This window comes from Budorcas taxicolor, chromosome 5, assembly GCF_023091745.1.
Source record: "Budorcas taxicolor isolate Tak-1 chromosome 5, Takin1.1, whole genome shotgun sequence".
Taxonomy (NCBI): domain Eukaryota; kingdom Metazoa; phylum Chordata; class Mammalia; order Artiodactyla; family Bovidae; genus Budorcas; species Budorcas taxicolor.
The window spans coordinates 54,150,121-54,171,608 of record NC_068914.1 but is presented as its reverse complement, the minus strand read 5'-3'; the positions used below and the strand labels follow the sequence as shown (position 1 = coordinate 54,171,608).

Here is a 21,488-nt window from a genome sequence, read left to right as displayed (position 1 = left end):
CTGTTATTTACTATCAATTACTATGAACCCTTTTATAGTTAAAATGAGTAACGGCAACAAATTTAGTTTGATGGATCCTAGATGGAGAATTTTGTGTCAGATCCTGAGAGTAAGTAGACAGCATATTAAGGGGTTATCTTGAAGGCAGTGGGAACCACTGAAGCCTACTACATGTGGAAGAGATTTGATCTAGCTTTGCACATTAGAAAGATTGCTATAGCAACAGTACAACGATGAAAAGTAAGTGAGTCGGTGTACTCGTCACCTGCTCCCAGACCTTTGCCTTCCCTTCCAGGTCACTACGTGTATATAGGCTTGGGACTTTTCCACCCTTAATTAGTGTATTCTGTGACTCTTAGAAAATATGTGCCTTCTTGAAATTCCCTTAGTAAATGCTTCTAGATCAGAGTAAGAAAACTGCCAAAACAGTTAATACAGTAGCTTTTAAATCTCATCATAATTGCTTTATTATATGCTATCACCTGAGTAATTTTCCAATTCAAGGATATTTCAAGGAAAAACGTGGTTGAACTTTTACTTTACTAGTCTTTTCTTTTCTTTCCTCTAAGCCTTTTCTTATGAAGTCAAGCAAAGGAAGTAAGCTGGGTGGAGAGTATTACCTTTACAACTGAAGATTTGTAGTAGAGTTCAAGTGAAGTTTCCTCCCGAGGCTTAAAGACTCCTTTGCAATTAACTATATCTGTACTTTGGGGATTCTCTGTTTTGTTTTGTTTCCTTTTCTTCTTTTGATCCTGAAGACTGGTTTTCTGGAAACATCTTAGAAGCAGCCCAGTGAATTTTCTCTCTGATGGGTTATGTATCTTCCTATTTGTAGGGAATGCAGATACCATGACTCAGGGACCAGTAGCCCAAGCAGAGAAATTAGAAGGAGATGAAAAAGGAGAGATATAAATGTCCAGTTTCCACTCCACAGTACTTATGTAATATTGTCAGGGAATGAATGAGGGTAAGTTGCTGTGATCATCCAATTCGTCATTCACTTCTGCAGCAGACATCTGTGGAGTACCTCATCCAGCACCTGGCAATGCCAGATCAGCTCTTATCCTCATGGTTATTTTGGCACAGCCTTGGAGAGGGTTTGGTGCACTCATGAAGGAATAAAAAAATGAGTTCCTTAAAACTTTAAAGTCATTACTGCTTTACTCTGCTAGCTTATTTAAAGATTCATTTATTAACTCACTCAGCAAATATATTTATTTTGATTAATTACTGTAGAAAAGACTATGCTAGGTTTCAGGAGTCATGAAAAAAATAAAGATGCTGCTTTCAAAGAGCAAAGAAGCTCACTGCATTTCAGTGGTTCCTATGGTGTCAATAAACACATCAGTCGAGTTAAATCCAATATAATAACCAGCAGTGGTTTGAAACACTCATTTGAAACGTCCTGGGGCTGGAATAAATAATGAATCATTACTATGAAGTGCGAGGTCCCTGGGGAGTATGACCTTCGGACTAGCCAGCGATGGGATGAAAGGCGTTTCTGGTCTCCGCGGTTGTGTGAGGAGATGGCATCTGTAATGATCCACTCACAGCTCAGGGACCACGACGGGAGACAGTGCTGCTGCCTCTCTGAGATCTGCTGTGTGTTTCCAGGTCTTACTTACTGTGCTTTGCATCATCTAAACCCTCCTGTCATTTCCTCTTTGGCTGTAATGAACATTTTTTTTTTTCTCCAGAAACTGTTGACTACTGTCCCTCTCACAGAGTTACTAACAAATCTCACAAGTTTCAAGGCCAACAAATGACAAACCATGTGCAAGCAGAGCAGGAAAAAAAAATCTGGAGTCAAGTGAGCACGAGTTCACAATATTTTTGTCTTTGTGAATCTACAAAGCATCACAACATCCCTGCAGGCTACTGGGATACTAAAGGAATAAGATCTTAGTTTTTGAAAGTTGGGAGAGGAGATTTAGTATTGAAGGGATCTGTTGTTATTTCAGGTCTGGAGAAACGTAGAGAGTTCAGAGAGACATCACCAAGATAATTTTTTAAAAAATAGGTTGAAGGTAGAAGATAGCGTGGGAAGAGTGTGGCTTTCAGTAACAGAAGACACGATGGCTTGTGAAGGACAGTTTTCTTGGGAGGTGAGCATGAGTGAAAGGGGAGGCAATGTTGAGGCCGGTCTCCTGTGATTATTTTTCAACATCTCTGCAAGGGAGGTTTTGGGCTCCCCCAGTAGGTACCATTTCCATTGCAAAACTAATTGCATTTGAAGTGAGGTGAGTGATTCAGCTTAGAAACATGTTTTTAATAGATGTGCTACAGTCCCAGGAAGGGCACAAGCTTTCCAGCTCCATCCGCTTGGAATCCTGACTAGGCTGCTTGGTGGATTTGTGTGATCTTGTTTACGTTACTTCGTATTCTCATCTGCACAATTGACCTAAAGAAGCCTGTGCTGTAATTGAAAGATGAAGCAGATAACTGTATGGGAAACACCCATATCAGGCACATGTTAGCTTTTCTACTAAATGGGAACTATTATTATCACAAAGTTACAGAAGACGTTTGCAAAATCCTTATTTTCTGAAGATAGTGAAAAACTACACAGATTTTCATGAAATTGCAATATTAGATGTGGTCCTGGAAGAGGAAATTTGAAAACCCTCTGTACATTCCCAACAAATACACTTTATTTTGTTTTATTTCCTCAGTGGAAAATAATGTGGAGTTGACATACTAGTATATAAAGTAAAATTATACCCCCTCTAATTCTATGCTTAAGGTGATCACCATGAACAGCTTGATGTATACCCTTTCATATCTTTCTCTGGTTATATGAAAAAGAAAAATCCCACACATATACATATGCATATATATACTTTTAAAAAAAATAGAATTATATTGTACACGTATTTTTGCAATCTTTTTACATAACAATGTGTCACAGACATCTTTCTATGACATCTCATGGGGTTCTATCTAGTTTTTATTTTATTTTTGTTTAAATAGGTGTATAATATTCCCTAGTGTGGCTATATCATTCTTTGTTCGATCAGTCTCCTTCTGTTTGACTTTTAGATTGTTGCTTTTTTTTTTTTTCTGTAACAAATGATCCTGCAATGCACAACTGTGCAAGTTTTATTTCTGTAGGATTTAGCCCTAGAAATATGCATGGCTATGTCAATGCATATTTGATGTTGTAATAGGTTAGTTTTCAGAAGACGTTATTAGTTTCTGATTAGGATTTATTTTAACTGACTTTAAACCAATGTGTATGGCTTGCATTACTGAAAACAGCTTAAAAGAAATGGCCTATTGACCAATGAGCTAAATGGAACACCAAGTGAATAAAGTTGGAGTCTTTATTTCTCTTGAATTCTGGTAGTTACAAGATTGTCATCTTCCTAGAGCTTGTTTCAGTAATTCTGATCCCCTGGGAACAAAATCATAGCTCTGGGAACTTTGGGATTTGCTGAGGAAGAATGTTCTTAGATGCTTTAAAGCTATGCTGGTGGCTCCAGTTAGATCGTTAGTACCTTTCAGTCAACAGTGTCACAGAGGTAGGGGAGGTGCGGTTTGGAGTGTGGTCTTGTTCATATCCCTGAGGACGCTGTCAAGATAACCAAGGCAGTTTTCTCTTGTACTTGTAACAGTGAAATCAGCTCGGAGAAAATTGGTAGCTTATTGTACTTTAGTGGGTGAAATGTAGCATGCTTAGTTATCCAACTCATATACCTGCCACAGGGCTTCCCTTGTGGCTCAGACGGTAAAGTGTCTGCCTACACCGCGGGAGACCGGGGTTCGAGCCCTGGGTCGGGAAGATCCTCTGGAGAAGGAAATGGCAACCCACTCCAGTACTCTTGCCTGGAAAATCCCATGGATGGAGGAGCCCAGTAGTCTACAGTACATGGGGTCACAAAGAGTCGGACACGACTGAGCGACTTCACTATGTTAGGAAAAAGGAATCTGAGAGCCTGTGTCATTTGCATTGTGTGGAGCAAGAGGAAAACTGGTTGTACTGTAGCTGGGATACTGTTTCTTTGCCCTCCTAGCTCCCTTATCTCCTATTTCAAACACTTTCACTGCCAAAACCCTAATCCACGTCTGCACAAAGAGAGCGCTGCTACGCTCCCAGCACGAGGAAAAGCTCTGGGGCCCTTAGAACTCTCCCCGGGTTAAAAGTGCTTCTGTTAACTTGTTTGTTGACTTGTTTCTGATAAAGAGCCCTATTTTCTCTCTAGTGGCTCCAGAAGAGGAAATTAATTTCTAGTTTTGAATTCATTTTCTTCTTTATGTAAATAAAGCTTTTATAAAATATAATGCATGCACATAGTTTAAAAATAAAATAATGCAGGAAGACTTATGATGGGAAATAATTTCCCCACTCCTTTCCCTGTCAGTTCTGATAGCAATTTTAACTTCTGTTTCTTCTGATGACTGCTTCCATCCCTCTGAATGGGATTCCTACACTGCTCCTTCCTCTCTTTTGTTAAAATTAATTATACACATATATGTATACTTCACTTACATTTCCTCTTTCCTCTTTGTTTCCTTCTTCCCAGTACATTTAAATCATCATTTTACAATTCTGCAATGGGTTATCATATTTAGGTTGTTTTCATGTCTAGAAAGAGAAAATCAATTCCAAGTATTTAAGCAGTAAGAAAAATGTATTTTCCCACAATAGGATGCTCCAAAATAGGTTGGCTATAAGGTTAATTAATTTAGATAATGTCTAAAGGAATATGGAAGTTCCCTTGGGAAAGGAAATGGCAACCCACTGCAGTATTCTTGCCTGAGAAATTCCATGGACAGAGGAGCCTGGCAAGCTAGAGTCCATGGAGTCCCAGAGAGTCGGACGTGACTGAGCAGGCATGCAAAAGAAAGGGAGAGGCTGTTTCCTCCTTCATATCTTCCCCAGAAGCTCTTAAGATTTTTCTCTCCTGTAGCTTTGGGCGAAACCGACCACATACTCACCACTATCGGCTGACAAGGGCTGTGCAGTTATCATGATGTAGATCAATCACGATTTACCCTTGATTTTTCTGAGCACATGCTTGTAAAGAATAATGTGGACACGTGAACATGATCTGGGCTCTGCTAACGAACAAGAAGCAGGGGGAAGGGGAGGTGACGACGGGTCAGGCGCCAGTCACGTCCACTCTAATTACCTTGTAACGTTAATTCCTCTTGTCCCTTTGGTTGCTCCCCTGTGGACTCCCCAACCTTTCTCCTCAGCAGTCTTCCTTCCCTTTCACTTCCCAGCATTTGTCATCTGTGCTTTTACGTCACTCGCTACCTTTCACACTCTGCTGTGTATATTAAAAAAAAATCTTCAAGTTTTGTGTGTAGATTGACTGACCAAAAGTCAATCATTGAGGTTTGCAATGCAGTATATAATTCTCTTTGAAAATCAAAATTCTATCTTCCTAGCCTACTGCTGTGCCTGGAGCATAACAGGCATCTGTATTTGCTGAGTGAATGAATGTGCCCGAGTTACTTACAGATAGATTCTACATGTAATGTCAAGTCCAATAGGGTGGAGAGAGGGTGGGGGAAGGGTGAGGACAGGGATGTAGGAACATACCTAAATTCGGCAACCCAGCCGTCTCACATGGGGTTCTGACACGAACTGAAGGTGGTTAAAGCTGCTATAGAAACAAAATCTTTGGCTTGAGGGAAGTCTCAGCTTGCAAATGTAAATTGCAACACTCTATGATTCCTCTTCTCCCCAAGAATTGGAAGAATCTTCCTTCCAAAACAGGGATAGGGCATGCGTTACTGCCAGCTGGTGGGACTTTGTCCACTTCTGGACCAGAAATCTGTGTGCAAAATAATTTCCTTTGCTCAGGGCTGGAGAACACACAGCTTTCACACAGGAGATCATACAGGCTTTCAATTAGGATTTACCTCAACAGGCCAGCTCCCTGTGATAAATGACCCACAGGGAAAGACAAATGAAGCCCTGCACTGGGCAAGCTGTTCTCTGAGAATAACTCTGCTCTCTGGGTATTGTCAGTGAGAATTCCTGGTGAGGGGAAATGGATTGTGTCCCAGGGAGAAAAAACACACAGGAGTGAGGGTTGCTGTGAGAACTGTGGGTGAGGTGGCTTCAAGGAAGAATCAATAACAGATGGATGGAGAGTTAGAAATGTGAGGTTTTATAGAGGAAATCTTTGTAGCTCTAATTAGAAGCGGAATATGGATTCTGCTCAGACAGCAGCTCTGGAATACTTGCCGCTCCGTTTCCCTATTCATGCAATTCGCATGATTTAGCATACTGGTGGGCAGAAACCCTGGTTACAGTGACGCTAATTAGAGTGTCTGTACTTGCCCCTAGTGGACCATTTCCCCCAGCTTTGCATCTCAAGTAGTGAATGGAAGAGGGAATTTTAATGATGTCCTATTAAGGCAGCTAAACAGTGCAACAAATAGTTCTCCCTTCCTCAGCTGGCATTGTTAAGAAAATTATTTGTTCTAGCGAAATTCTGGGTCCTTAACAATAGAGGGTTATTGTTGGTTCTCAAAGGACCACGGATTCAGATAGCTTTTCAGGTGGATGTAGGGGGAAAGGTGTGGAAGATGTTTGGTTTGCACAGAGGAGAGGAATAATTCTTTTCCTCTCATTGACATTCTTTCTCCTTATGATAATTATTTTGGAATAATTTTCTCCCATCACGGGCCAACTTAGAGTAACTGTGGAAACTGAATTACATAGAAGTTGTGAGCCAAAATTCCTGCATCATTAAATTTAGAATCAGATAATAACATGGCTTCTTCTAGCAAGTAGCCATTCAAGCAGTCTGCTGCTATTTCACACCAAAAAAGTTTGAATTGACCCTTGAGATTCAGGGCTGTTCAATCTGGATCTTGGAACCTCTCTGAAATGGGCACAGCTCTTGCCTGTCCCGCCTCTCTCCTTCATCTTAGGATGAGCCCGTATTAACGCTTAGATGGCTAACCTCAACCTGGGCCAATCCTCTTGCCTTTCGTCAGCTCCAGGCCTCAGTGTGTGGGTGAGTTGCTCGCTGGAATCTGATTGGACTTGGTGGTAGAGCAGTAGGGCCAGGGTGAATGCTATGATTCACACCATGCCAGGTTCCTTTCAGGGTAGATTTATCACTTGGAATTGCTGTCTCTCTGCTCTTTGTATCCGTGTCTTCACTCTCGTTTTCCTCCTTTTTGTTGGTAGCCTGGACCCTCCAGTGTCAGGCCTGACAGCAAAGAGCTCCATCCCATGATGGCGATGGCTGTATCTGCCTGAGACGGGTGGGCCGGGGCTGGAAGGAGAGCTGGAGAGGTTGCTCATCTGACGTGGGTGGTGTGAAGGTAGCTTCTCTGGCTCTAACTGATGGCTGAGTCAGTTCTCCTGTTAGGAGCCATCGGAAGTTTTAACCTAGTATCTCTTCTGGTTCGCTTTTTTAGTCTTTCCCCCTCCGCTGGCTTCTTCCTTTAGGACCCACAGATGTGTTTTGATTTCATTATAACTGGCCAAGTCAGAAGATATGTAGCTCAGCTGGTAAAGAATCTGTCTGCAATGCAGGAGACCTGGGTTCAATCCCTGGGTTGGGAAGACCCCCTGGAGAAGGAAGTGGCAACCCACTCCAGTATTCTTGCCTGGAGAATCCCATGAACAGAGGAGCCTGGTGGGCTACAGTGCATGGGGTTGCAAGAGTCAGACATGACTTAGCAACTAAACCACCACCATATAATTGGCCAAACCATGTTTATTTCTGTATATGCATTTATCTCTATCTCTGTCTCCATTTTCTCAGCCCGAGACTCCTCAGTGCTATGGCCACCATTCTTTTTTTTTTTGACAGGAAATAGCATTTATTGGTGAGCATGATTAAGGAGGGGACAGCGCTGATGCTCATGAGTGCAGGGCCCGCCATTTGTCCAGGGGACCACGATTAGGGATGTATTTGACCCCACAGCCATCTGGGATGAGTCGCTTTTCTGCCACCATGTTCTCAAATTCATCCGCATTGAATTTGGTAAATCCCCACTTCTTAGAGATGTGAATCTTCTGGCGGCCAGGGAACTTGAACTTGGCCCGGCGGAGGGCTTCAATCACATGTTCCTTGTTCTGCAGCTTGGTGCGGATGGACATTATGACCTGGCCAACGTGGACCCTGGCCACTGTGCCCTGAGGCTTTCCAAAGGCACCGCGCATACCTGTCTGGAGTCTAGATTGGGAAACAGCAGGCCAGTCATGAATGCCCACTAGGAAGAGTTGTCTCCAAGGTCCCTTAGGGCAACCTGTACAGTCAACAGGTTGCATACACTACCAAGGAGCCTGCTATTTGCAGCCATTGCACACTGGGTCCCCATGGGGAAAAGAGCACAGTCGGCTTAATTGGCTGCAAAGTGGCCACCATTCTTGAATCAAGTCTTCATATTTCATCACCCATGTACTCTTTGACCCTTTTAAATCTGTCTTCTCCCTGTAATATTTATTTGAAATGGCTTCCTTCAAGGTCACAAGTGATATTTTATATTTAAATATTTTTATTATAGAAAATGCCAAACATACATAAAAGTAGAGATAAGGTTATTCTCAATGCCTGTTGATTTCCTTTTTATAATACTTCCTTTTATAATCATCACTCTCACACTTATCCCCTTTCCACTGTAAAGTAACTAATGATGTTGGACTCTATATCTTTAACAGAATGGTATTAAAAAAATATAACTACCATATATCTCACTTATCAAAATGAGCAATTCTTTTATATCTTCTGATTCCCAGGTATATATTTAAGTTTTTCTGTAACTAATTACCAATACCAATGAACTTTTGCTTTTATTCCTTTGATTCAATAGTCATAGTAGACCATTTTAGAGAGGTAATATTAAATTCTGGGTATAACAGTCCCCTTACCTCAACTGCAACTGTCATCACTTTCCCTTTTCTCAAGTGAGGATTGAGAGAATAGCCTAGACGGTCTCTTAGGTTCCTTCCAGTTCAGCTGTGCATCTCAGAGTCTGCAACAGTTCCTCAAGGAAGCCTTCCTTCCCCAGCTGCTTTCACCTCACCAGGTCCAATTCCTATCCAGGTGTTCCTTGAAAAAAAACAAATAAACATATATATATATATATATATATATATATATCTTCACGGAAGAGAGATCTCTATTGTCTATCTACCTATGTATTCCCATCATTTCTATTCTAGATTCCTGAATTTGTTACTTGTTTAACTGTCTGTCACTCATGGACAATGGACTTCACTGGTGGCTCAGATGGTAAAGAACTCACCTGAAATGCAGGAGACCCAGGTTCGATCCCTGGGTTGGGAAGATCTCCTGCATAAGGAAATGACTACCCACTCCAGTATTCGTGCCTGGGGAATTCCATGGACAGAGAAGCCTGGTGGGTTACATTCCTTGGGTTGCAAAGAGTTAGACATGACTGAGCAATTAACACTTCCACCTGGACAATGTCCTCATAGTCATTCTTGTATGTCTAGTGCCTGGTTAAATAGTACTGAACTGTCTAATTAATTCTTAATATCAACATTTCTGTTACTGATATACAGCAGTTATTGATTGCTTACTATGTTTTATGTTGTATGCTAAGTGCTATGCATGCTTTATTTCATTTAATCCTGACAACTCTTTGAATAAAGCCCCATCATCACTCCAGTGCTCTTGCCTAGAAAATCCCGGGGAAAGCAGAGCCTGGTGGGCTGCTGTCTATGGGGTTGCACAGAGTCAGACACGACTGAGCCACTTAGCAGCAGCAGCCATCATCGTTATTATTACTTTATTACATTATTATTACTAAAGGCAGAGGAACCAAAGATCAAATTGCCAACATCTGTTGGATCATAGAAAAAGCAAGAGAGTTCCAGAAAAACATCTACTTCTGCTTTACTGACTATGCCAAAGCCTTTGACTGTGTGGATCACAACAAACTGGAAAATTCTGAAAGAGATGGGAATACCAGACCACCTGACCTGCCTCCTGAGAAATCTGTATGCAGGTCAAGAAGAAACAGAACCGAACATGGAACAATGGACTGGTTCCAAATTGGGAAAGGAGTACGTCAAGGCCGTATGTTGTTACCCTGCTTATTTAACTCATATGCAGAGTATATCATGTGAAATGCTGGGCTGGATGAAGCCCAAACTGGAATCAAGTTTGCCAGGAGAAATATCAATAACCTCAGATATGCAGATGACACCACCCTTATGGCAGAAAAGCGAAGAGGAACAAAAGAGCCCCTTGATGAAGGTGAAAGAGGAGAGTGAAAAAGCTGGCTTAAAACTCAACATTCAAAAAACGAAGTTCATAGCATCTGGTTCCATCACTTCATGGCAAATCAATGGGGAAACAGTGGAAACAGTGATAGACTTTATTTTCTTGAGCTCCAAAATCACTGCAGATGGTGACTGCAGCTATGAAATTAAAAGATGCCTGCTCTTTGGAAGAAAAACTATGACAAAGCTAGAAGACATATTAAAAAGCAGAGACATTACTTTGCTGATAAAGGTCCATCGAGTCAAAGCTATGGTTTTTCCAGTAGTCATGTATGGATGTGAGAGTTGGACCATAAAGAAAGCTGAGTGCAGAAGAATTGATGCTTTTGAACTATGATGCTGGAGAAGATGCCCGAGAGTCCCTTGGACAGCAAGGAGATAAAACCAGTCCATCCTAAAGGAAATCAGTCCTGAATATTCATTAGAAGGACTAATGCTGAAGCTGAAACTCCAGTACTTTTGGCCACCTGATGCAAAGAAATGACTCACTGGAAAAGACCTTGATGCTGGGAAAGATTGAAGGCAGGAGAAGAAGGGGACAACAGAGAATAAGATGATATCGATGGACATGAATCTGAGCAAGCTCCAGGAGTTGGTGATCAACAGGGAAGCCTTGCGTGCTGCAGTCTGTGGGATCCCCAAGAGTTGGACATGACTGAGCGACTGAACTGAACTGACAAGTGAAGAAGCTGAGGCTTAGTGAGGTCATTAGGCCAAGGTAAGAGAAAGAGTGGAACAGAGAGGTCATATGATGTAGAGTTTTGAGTCCCAAGTGTGCTACTCCTTGACTGTGATTATGGATGAGCTTTCTTGGATAAGGCAGACCTCTGCTTCTCCACTGGCAACATAAGGATTGTGATAGATCTTTGCCTTACAGAATGTGACGACTAAATGGGGTGGTGCATTTGAAGCTGCTTGAAAGCTGTTAGGCTTGTGAGAAAATCACACATAATCTTTCAACTATAATTTACTGTTCTCCTTTGCAAATAACTGCCTTCCATTCTTTTCCCTAGTCGTGTAATGCACAGAGTTGTAATTATAGCATGCATTCCATTCCGTGACCTACTTTTCCGGTTATGGACATTATTATGTTGCTATATATTTTTCCTTTTTATTGTGAAGTATATCACATACATAGAAGAGTGTATAAAATGCATAAACATAGTTTAAAGAATAATTATAAAATGAAAAGTTGTAATACACAAGCTAGATCAAACCATTACCAACACTTTGGTAATGGCTCTGTGTCCCTCTGTGGTTGGTACCCTCTTTTTAAATTTTTTTTAAAATTTATTTTGTTTGTATTTGGCTGTGTTGGGTCTTCGTTGCTGTGCCCATGCTTTCTCTGGCTGCAGTGAGCAAGGGCTGCTCTGCTGCTACGCATGGGCTTCTCATGCCCATGTCTTCTCTTGTTGAGGAGCTCAGGGCCTAGGTGTGCAGGCTTCGTAGCTGTGGCGTCAAGGCTTAGGTGTCCTGAGGCATGTGGGATCTTCCGGGACCAGGGATTGAAGCCGTGAGCCCTGCACTGGCAGGCATATTCTCAACCACTGGACCACCAGAGAAATCCTTGTACCCTCTTTTAAAAGGTGATGCTTTTAATCTAAAGGAACCCCTGTATTAGCTCTGTGTTCACTATGGTGTTTCTCATTATAGCTTTATCACTTATGTGTGTATACTTCAACGATACAAGCACAAACCTAGCCATGTAAGGAAAAAGCAATATTGCCCCTTTTAGATGAAACATAAAAAATATAACTTGTTCAGAGTCACTGGATTATAGCCTGGTCTCAGCTTTCCTAAACATTTTTAAGAGCCCCTTTTTGGGAAGTCATGGGGCATGGTCACGAGTGAATCCTAGGAAGCAGAGCTTACTACAGTTAGGGTGTCTGGCAGGAGTACAGATGGGCCAGGTACTGGATATCTAGTAGGAAAACGCTGAAGGGGAGAGAATGCTTTGTGTTGTCCACTTTGAAGCTACAATGGCCTGCTTCAGACTTACAGGAACAGATCAAAGCAAAGTGTTTCTCCAGGAAGAAATGAGTATTCCAAGCTGATCCAAGAGTCAAGGTGCAGAGTAGAGAAGAGAATCATCAAAGTGACAGTGAAGTCGCTCAGTCGTGTCCGACTCTTTACGACCCCATGGATTGTAGCCCACCAGGCTCCTCCGTCCATGGGGTTTTCCAGGCAAGAGTACTGGAGTGGGGTGCCATTGCCTTCTCCACAGGATCTCCCCAACCCGGGGATCCAACCCAGGTCTCCTGCATTGTAGGCAGATGCTTTGCCATCTGAGCCACCAGGGAAGTCCCCAGAATCACCAATGCATGGTTCAGATAAGCCAAGTGTGTATGGGTAGAGGCTTTAGTCCCTCAGATTACAGTTATGACAGAAAAGCAGGAGGATCTTGCTAGTTAAGGGTAGCTCTCCACGTCAGTGTTTTGAATAAGATTTTCTAGTTGCTGCTCTATACTTGATCTGTAACTACCTTGGGATCTTCCTTCACTTTTCTCCTGAGAATTCCTTTTTCTTTCTTTACTTTGGATCTCCTATTTTCTCAAACCCCATGTTTTTCTCTTTTTTAGGTTTACTTCTTCATTTCGGTAGAGCTAATTAGTCAGTTTTACTCAACAATGGGTTAGTGGGAGTTTTTGGTGGTTTTTTTTTGAGAACATGGATGTCTGAAAATGCCTATATCCCATCGTCTCACCTGTTTGATAGTTTGGTTGTCCTTTGAAGCCAATTCTCCAGTGTCTTCTCTCTATCAGTCCAGAAAGGTCCAGAAAGGTCCAGAGTGATATGGATTTCTTCTCCTTTCCTGTCCTCCTCCTTCTCTCTCCCTCTCCCTCTCTGAAAACTTAGAGAAACTCCTCTTTGCCCCACTGTTTTGAAAGAATGTGTACAAAACTGTTCACAGTAACGTGCCTCATTCTAGTTTACTCACCCGCTACTGGCAGGCAGTGGGCCTTTTCAAGCTGGCATCTCAATTTTGGGAATGTTCCTGAATTATTGTGTGGATGAATTTCTCCTCTTTATTTCTATGTTTCTGGAGCTTGGATTTCCTGGATTGATTCTCTTATTTTTCTTTTTTTTTTTTAAATTTAAATTTATTTATTTTAATTGGAGGCTAATTACTTTACAATATTGTATTGGTTTAATCTCTTATTTTTCTTATCTTTTTCTCTTGTTTCCCAGATTTTTGTCTTTCTTATGTGTGAGAGTGCTCAGTTCAGTCACTCAGTCGAGTCCAACTCTTGCGACCCCATGAACCGCAGCACACCAGGCCTCCCTGTCCATCACCAACTCCCGGAGTTCCCCTAAGCCCATGTCCATTGAGTTGGTGATGCCATCCAATCATCTCATCCTCTGTCGTCCCCTTCTCCTCTTGCCCTCAATCTTTCCCAGCATCAGCGTCTTTTCCAATGAGTCAGCTCTTTGCATCAGGTGCCCAAAGTATTGGAGTTTCAGTTTTAGCATCAGTCCTTCCAATGAACATTCAGGACTGGTCTCCTTTAGGATGGACTGGTTGGATCTCCTTGCAGTCCAAGGGACTCTCAAGATTCTCTAACCTCAAATCAAAGGCAGCTTTGGTGCTTTGGTGCTCAGCACCTTTGGTGCTCAGCTTTCTTTATAGTCCAACTCTCACATCCATACATGACTGCTGGAAAAACCATAGCCTTGACTAGATGGACCTTTGTTGACAAAGTAATGTCTCTGCTTTTCAATATGCTGTCTAGGTTGGTCATAACTTTCCTGCCAAGGAGTAAGCGTCTTTTAATTTCATGGCTGCAGTCACCATCTGCAGTGATTTTGGAGCCCAGAAAAATAAAGTCAGCCACTGTTTCCCCATCTATTTCCCATGAAGTGATGGGACCAGATGCCATGATCTTCGTTTTCTGAATGTTGAGCTTTAAGCCAACTTTTTCATTCTCCTCTTTCACCTTCATTAAGAAGCTCTTTAGTTCTTCTTCACTTTCTGCCATAGGAAATTTCCTCAACCCATGTATTTTTTTTTAACTTTTGATGATCACATTTCTAACTTATGAGAGCATTTTACACTGTTCTCTGAAGATCTCTTTTAAAAAATAGCACCCTATTTTTGTTTTATGCCCACAATATCTTATCTGATTAATAACAGATTGTTCATGTTTTCTCTTTTTGCATCGTCTCTATTGAACTAAGTTCTTTTCCCCTAATTTTGTGTTTTGGGTCTCTATTCTGTGCCAGATTGAGCATGTTTTCATATGTTCAAAGTCATTTGTATTTCCTACACTCTTATTACTATCTATTCCCCTGATTTTGTGTTTTGGGTCTCTATTCTGTGCCAGATTGAGCATGTTTTCATATGTTCAAAGTCATTTGTATTTCCTACACTCTTATTACTATCTATTACTTACTAATAGGTAGTATTTTAAGGTTGAGAATCATTAATATCGGCATGAATGCAGAACTCTTGGTGGAGTATAAATTTATAACAGCTTTTTTGAAGAGAAAGTAGCAGTGTTTCTCAAAATTTTGAAATGTATGTACCCTTTGATCAAGAATTTAGTATCAGAGAAATGCAAATTAAAGGTACATTTTGAGGTTTCTGGTCAAGAAAAAAATGAAGGGACAAGATTTAACTTGTTACCATAACTGAAAAACTGGACAAAACCTACAGAACAATCATTTTAAGACCTGGAATCATAGGCAGTGGGAGATATTCCTGAGAGAAGGACAGTAAGCACTCAAAACTGCCGTGACTGTAGCAGCTTACTCCCTAGGCACTTTCTAGGCCACAGCACAGGAAGGGGAACCTGGCAGTCACAGTTAACTGGGGAGACGGAGATCGGAGTTTGGGGAGGCAGTTGTTGCCAACATGGCAAGAATTTGTGAGTCAGAGTTCCCTAGAGAATGGGCAGAAAGGAGGGAGACAGAGAAGGAGAGGGAGAGAGGGAGCCGCAGGGGACTCTCCTGAGAGTTTGGCCCAGTACTAAGTGTGAGGGGGGAGCCCTATAAGACCAGAAAAAGTGACCACCAAAAGGAGGAAAGCGTTTCCCTGGTGGTGCAGTGGTTAAGAATCTACTTGCCCGTGCAGGGGATGTGGGTTCAGCCCCTGCTCTGGGAAGATCCTACACTGCTGCGTGGTGACTAGACCTGAGCACCACAGCTACTGGGTCCATGCAATGCAACTGTTGAAGCCCATGGTCTGCAACAGGAGAGGCCGCTGTGGTGAGATGCCCAGGCCGTGCAGCTGGAGAGCAGACCCTGCTCGCCACAACGGCGAAAGTCCACGTGCAGCCAAGAGACCCAGCCCAGCCAGAATCAAATAGACAAATGAATGAGTGAGCGAGCGAAAGTCACTCAGTCGTGTTTGACTCTTGGCGACCCTGTGGACTATGCAGTCCATGGAATTCTCCAGGCCCGAATACTGGAGTGGGTAGCCTTTCCTTTCTCCAGGGGATCTTCCCTGCCCAGGGATCAAGCCCAGGTCTCCTGCATTGCAGGCAGATTCTTTACCAACTGAGCTATCAGAGAAGCCCAAATAAATAAATAAATCTTTAAAAAAAATGAAATAGGAAGAACAATTACTGGGATTCAAACAGGCTGGGAACAGTTCATGTTCCCACAAGCCATAGTGGAAAGACCTCATTATATACACGTTGGATAGAAACCACCAAAGAATTTGAGCTTAGTACTCAAACTAAATTAGCTCTTGACTAATGACTGCTCTGGATACAACTTAACAAAGCTTAAAAGTAGGTCTTAAAAGTATTCTGCTTATTCTAATAAATTACCTGTGTGTCAGAAAAATGTCCAATCTTATTTAAAGGAATACATAAACTCCAGAGATGGTAGAACTAGCAGAAAAGGATACTACAGTATCTAAATAGATACATGCCATATGTTTAAAAAGGTAGAAGAAAACATGAGTGTGTAGGAGAGAAATGGGAATATAGATATGTATTCCAAAAGGAATTTTTTAAGATGGAAAAAATACTGTATCTAAGATTAAAAAATAGACCAGGTAGGAGTAACAGCAGGTGAGGCAGTGGAGAAGACATGTTCAGTACACTCTAAGGCAGTAACAGAAACCACCCAAAAGAAAGCGCAGGAAATGAGAAGACTAAAGAAAAACTTAACTAGAGCGTTATTCTGTGGGACAATATTAGGCAGCCTAAACTCTATGTAATTGGACTTCTGGAAATAAAGGGGAAGGAGAGAGAAAAATATTCAGACGGCTCTGGCCATTACCGGTCATTGGAGGGACTTTGGACAATTTCAGAGGGGCTTTTGGTGACCAAGGCCCATGCTGGACCAGGTCCAGAGTTGGAGAGCCTTGTGTGCACGACACTGTTGTCTCTGGCAGGTCCGGGCAGCAGACTTAGAAAATTTCAGGGAAGATGCTCCAGAGCACAGGGATCCCTGAGTGGCAAGATGCAGGACAGGGTCCCCACTGGCCTCCAGTCTAATGGTGTGACGGTATCCACATACATTTTATCCCAGGGAAAAATGCTGTGGCCCCCTTTCCTTTTATGCCCAGTTGCATGTCTGCTGCTGATGGAGTGAGATGTAAATAAGGGTAACGAACTTTTATTGTATTAAGTCAGTGAGATTTCAGGGCATGTCTATTATAGTAGCTACACAATAATTATTCAAATTAATCATTCCACTTCTTCCAAGTTTTAATTACCTTTGAACTTGGGTAACCTCCAGAACGGCTAGTATCTTGTTCTGGTCTTTTTTTCTCATGCTCGTCTGAGTTTCCTCCATCCACCCACTGCACTGTGCTTTTTATAGCTGAAGACCTTCACAACACTTCTAGTTGGCTGATGGCACTTTGTTCTAGTTTCTTTATATCATTCCTGTCATTTTGGGAATTTGGGGTTAAGAAAGTAATTAAATTTGTGTGCTTAATCCACCATCTTGAGTCAATCTTCCTCTCATTGTATTAATTTGCATTTTTTGGATTCCTTATAAGCCTGAACATTTCCCCATATGTTTGTTTCCTGATTACTTCCTAATTTGTGAATTTGCTGCTCATGTCCTTTGCTTTTTCTTTATTGTAATATTCATTTATTGTTAAGAATTGAGAACTGCTGCATTCAAATTTATGAATTCTAAAATGTGCCCTGTGCATTTCTGTTTCTCTTTATTTACTCATGTTGGTTCTATTCACTCTCCACTATCCTCTGCTTGTTTAAACTGGACCCTTTGCAACATATCTGAGAGACTTCCTTTTCAGTTACAGACCCAGTCTTCAGTTATCATTCCTCTAATAATGTCAGGCATATCTCATTTTATTTAGCTTCACTTTATTGCATTTTACAGATTCTGAGTTTTTAAAAATTAAAGTTTTGTAAGCACTTTGTGGCAAGCAACTCTGTTGGCACCGTTTTTCCTATAGCACCTGCTCACTCTGTGTCTTTGTATCACATTCTGCCAATTCTTGCAGTATTTCAAAGCTTTTCTTTATTATTATATTTGTTACGGTGATCTGTGACTAGGGATCTTTGGTGTTGCTATTATAATTTTGGGGGGGCAAGGAGTCACACCCATGTAAGGGTGTGAACTTAGTAGATAAATGTTATATGTATTCTGCTGCCTGGCTGTTCTTCATCTCTCTCCCTTTTCTTAGGACTCCCTGTTCCCTGGGACATATTGATATGGAAACTAGACCACTTAATAATCCTGCAGTGGCTTCTAGGGGTTCAAGTAAAAAGAAGAGTCACTTAAAAGAGTCTTTTAAATGACTTTAAAAGAGTCATTTAAAGTCATATCTCTCACTTTAAATCAAAAGCTAGAAGCTTAGCGAAGGCATGTCAGAAGTCAAGACAAGAGAAAAGGTAGTCAGAAGTGCCCATTAGCCAAGTTGTGAATGCAAAGGAGACGTTCTTGAAGGAAATTAAAACTGCTGCCCCAGTGAACACACAGATAATAGTAAAGAGAAACAGCCTTATTGGTGATCTGGAAGAACCTGTAGTGGTCTCATGGAAGATCAAGCCAGCTACAACATTCCCTCATGCCAAAGCCTACTCCAGAGGAAGGTCTCAACTTTCTCCCCTTCTATGGAAGTTGAGAGAGGTTAGGAAACTGTGGAAGTAAAGTTTGAAGCTAGCAGAGGTGGGTTCATAAAGTTTAAGGAAAGAAGCCATTTCTATAATATACAAGTACAGGTAAAGCAGCAAGTGCTAATATACAAGCTGCAGCAAGTTATCCAGAAAATCTAGCTAAGATAATTAACAAAGTTGGCTATGGCTACACTAAACTAGATTTTCAACGTAGACGATAAATTGAAATGTAGACAATACATTAACGATACATCAACTAGATGATACATTAACTCTGTTGGAAGAAGATGGCATATAGGACTTTCATAGTTAGAGAGGAAAAGTTAATGCCTGGTTTCAAAGCATCCAAGGACAGACCGATTTTTGTGTTAGGGGCTGGTGCCTTGAAGTTAAAGCCGGTGCTCACTTACCATTCCCCTAATCCTAAGGCTCTTAAGAATTATGCTAAACCTACTCTATCTGGGCTCTATAAATGGGACAACAAAGCCTGGATGACAGCACATCTATTTACAACATGGTTTCCTGAATATTTTAAGCCCACTGTTGAGATCTACGGCTCAGAAAAGAAGCTTCTTTTCAAAATATCACTTCTTACTGACAATGCACCTGGTCACCCAAGAGCTCTGATGCAGGTGTACAGTGAGATTCATGTTATTTTCATGCTGCTAACACAGCATTCATTCTGCAGCCTATGGATCAAGGAATAGTTTTAATTTTCAAGTTTTATTATTTAAGAAATATACTGTGTAAGGCCATCGACAGTGATTCCTCTGATGGGACTGGGCAAAGCAAATTGAAAACCTTCTGGAAAGAAGTCACTATATAGATGCCATTAAGAACATTCATGCTTCATGAGAAGAGGTCAAAATACCAACCTTAACAGGAGTTTGGAAGCAGCTGATCCCAATCCCCATGGAAGGTTTCAGTGGAGAAAGTAACTGCAGATATGGTGGAAGCAGCGAGAGAACTGGAATTAAAGGTGAAGTCTGAAGATGTGACTGAGTTGCTGCAATTTCATGATAAAACTTGAATGAATGGAGAGCTGCTTCTTATGGATGAGCAAAGAAAGTAGTTTCTTGAGATTGAATCTACTCCTATTGAAAATACTGTGAACACTGTTGAAAAGACAACAAATTTAGAATATTACATAAACTTAGTTGATAAAACAGTGGCAGGGTTTGAGAGGATTAACTCCAATTTTGAAAGGAGTTCAACCGTGGGTAAAATGCTTATCAAACAGCACTGATGCTACAGAGAAATAGTTTGTGAAAAGAAAAGTCAGTTGATTCAGCAAACTTCATTGTTGTCTTATTTTGACACAAAATTGCCAAACCCACCCCAACCCTCAGCAACCACCACCCTGATCAGTCAGTAACCATCAACATTGAGGCAAGACCCTCTTCTAGCAAAAATATTATGACTCACTAAGACCCTAGTGATGATTAGCACTTTTAGCAATAAAGTATTTTTATATTAAGGTATGTACATTGTTTTTCAAGACATAGTGCTATAAACAGTCAATAGACTGCAGTATATTGTAAATATAACTTTAAATATGCCGGGGAACCAAAACTTTCATATGACTTGCTTTATTGTGATATTCACTTTATTATAGTGTTCTGGAACTGATCCCATGATATCTCTGAGGTAAGGCTATATTTGTAATGGGAATATATATTGTGTACTTATTCTCACTAGACTTCATACCATGCATTTTATGTATGTTATCATATTTGATTCTTTTTTTTAGAGTTCTATTGAATTTTTAAAAATGTTTAATTGGAGAATATTTGCTTTGCACTGTTGTGTTGATTTCTGCCATACAACAATGTAAATCAGTCATCAGTCATATTTAATTCTTAAAACAACTTTGCAATAGTTACAATTATTAAACCTATTTTACAGATGAGGAAACTGAGGTATAGACAGGTAAATTGCCTAAAGTTGCACAGATGAAGTGAGATGGGACAGGGACTCAAGTCCACTCTGCCTGTTTGCAAAGCCCTTAAACAGAACACCCTGTTGATTCCTTTGAATTCCTGTTGTCCCTTTGGCTGTGTCACTTGGGTGCAGCATACTTAATTTATGTATAATTATTTATTTTGCCCTATGTATATCCTAAATTTCGTATTTGGTTGTAAACTTTTTGTGGTTACCCACTTTTGCCATAGAACTGCTCTTCATAGCCTCTGTGTGTATCTCAGTGATAACAAATGATAGGCCTTCAGTGAAGTTTGTTAAGTGTATTAATTGTTTGGGGTTAATTACTTAATGGAAATTCTTTTTGCATGCAAATCTGAGAGGCACCTTCTTTGTAATTTGTCTCTGATAACTCTTGCCACACATTAACTATCACTCCTCTTTGATATGCCTCTTTTTATGGCCATTTATTTAGAAAGTCCTTATGTGACAACAATCCTTCAGCACTCCATGGAATTCCACTTGTAATTATGAAGAACTAATATGCATGGAAGTTTCCATAAGTGGGCTTGCTTTTCTTGGCCCTTTTTCAACCAGGTGAAACTTCTTGATAGAGCCTGGATTCTGTCTCATCAATTTTCCTCCAGTAAAAATTTTCAAGTCTCCGTAGTTACCTTTGAAAATTGCAGGGCAATTTGTCATAATGGCAAAGCAGCCTGTCTTCAATGGAACCTCGAGAGTGGCTTGGGTTATTGCCCTTCCATTCTTACAGAGACTAACAGAGTTCAATCATATCTCCCTTCCCAGCCACTGACTGTCTAAAGAAGAAAAAAAGATTACAGTGCCATCAAGATGATGATAATACTCAGCAATTTATATCCCCTACATTTCCCCGCGTATTTTAGACCTACCCATTCCATGGCATCTTCAAGGCCAGTTGTGCTGGGAACTGAGATGAAGTCCTATTTTCTCCATTCCAAAAGAACAAAGTAGAATTAAAGATATGTGTCTAGATCATGGCATCCCAACAGAAGATAATAATCCTTAAGGATAGTTATTGTTTTTTACAAAGGATGAAATAAAACTCACTACAAAATCTATTTTTATTATTTAAATTATGAATAGAACTATATTTACAAATAGAATTTATAGAAGGCAATTGCTACAGAGTTAAAACTAATGGTTTTGTATTCTTTGATCAATATTCAAGTTTAGAAAAACTTTTACAGACCACTTGTATATTTATTTCTAATTGCTGACCTACAGAAATTTGCAGTGTAGAGCTTGTGATGGTTATA

General features: G+C 40.8%; 1 protein-coding gene and 1 non-coding gene across 2 annotated transcripts; both read right to left on the bottom strand.

Moving 5' to 3' along the window:
- Window positions 1-7,774: 7,774 nt before the first annotated feature.
- On the bottom strand, window positions 7,775-8,156 carry LOC128048532 (60S ribosomal protein L10-like). The gene has a single exon (XM_052640936.1). The coding sequence runs from the start codon at window positions 8,135-8,137 to the stop codon at window positions 7,835-7,837; it is 303 nt and encodes a 100-aa protein (XP_052496896.1). The 5' UTR covers window positions 8,138-8,156; the 3' UTR covers window positions 7,775-7,834.
- Window positions 8,157-8,195: 39 nt separating this feature from the next.
- Window positions 8,196-8,330, bottom strand: LOC128049140 (small nucleolar RNA SNORA70). The gene has a single exon (XR_008199503.1). It is a non-coding gene; the product is annotated as a small nucleolar RNA SNORA70 (small nucleolar RNA).
- Between the last annotated feature and the right edge of the window lie 13,158 nt (window positions 8,331-21,488).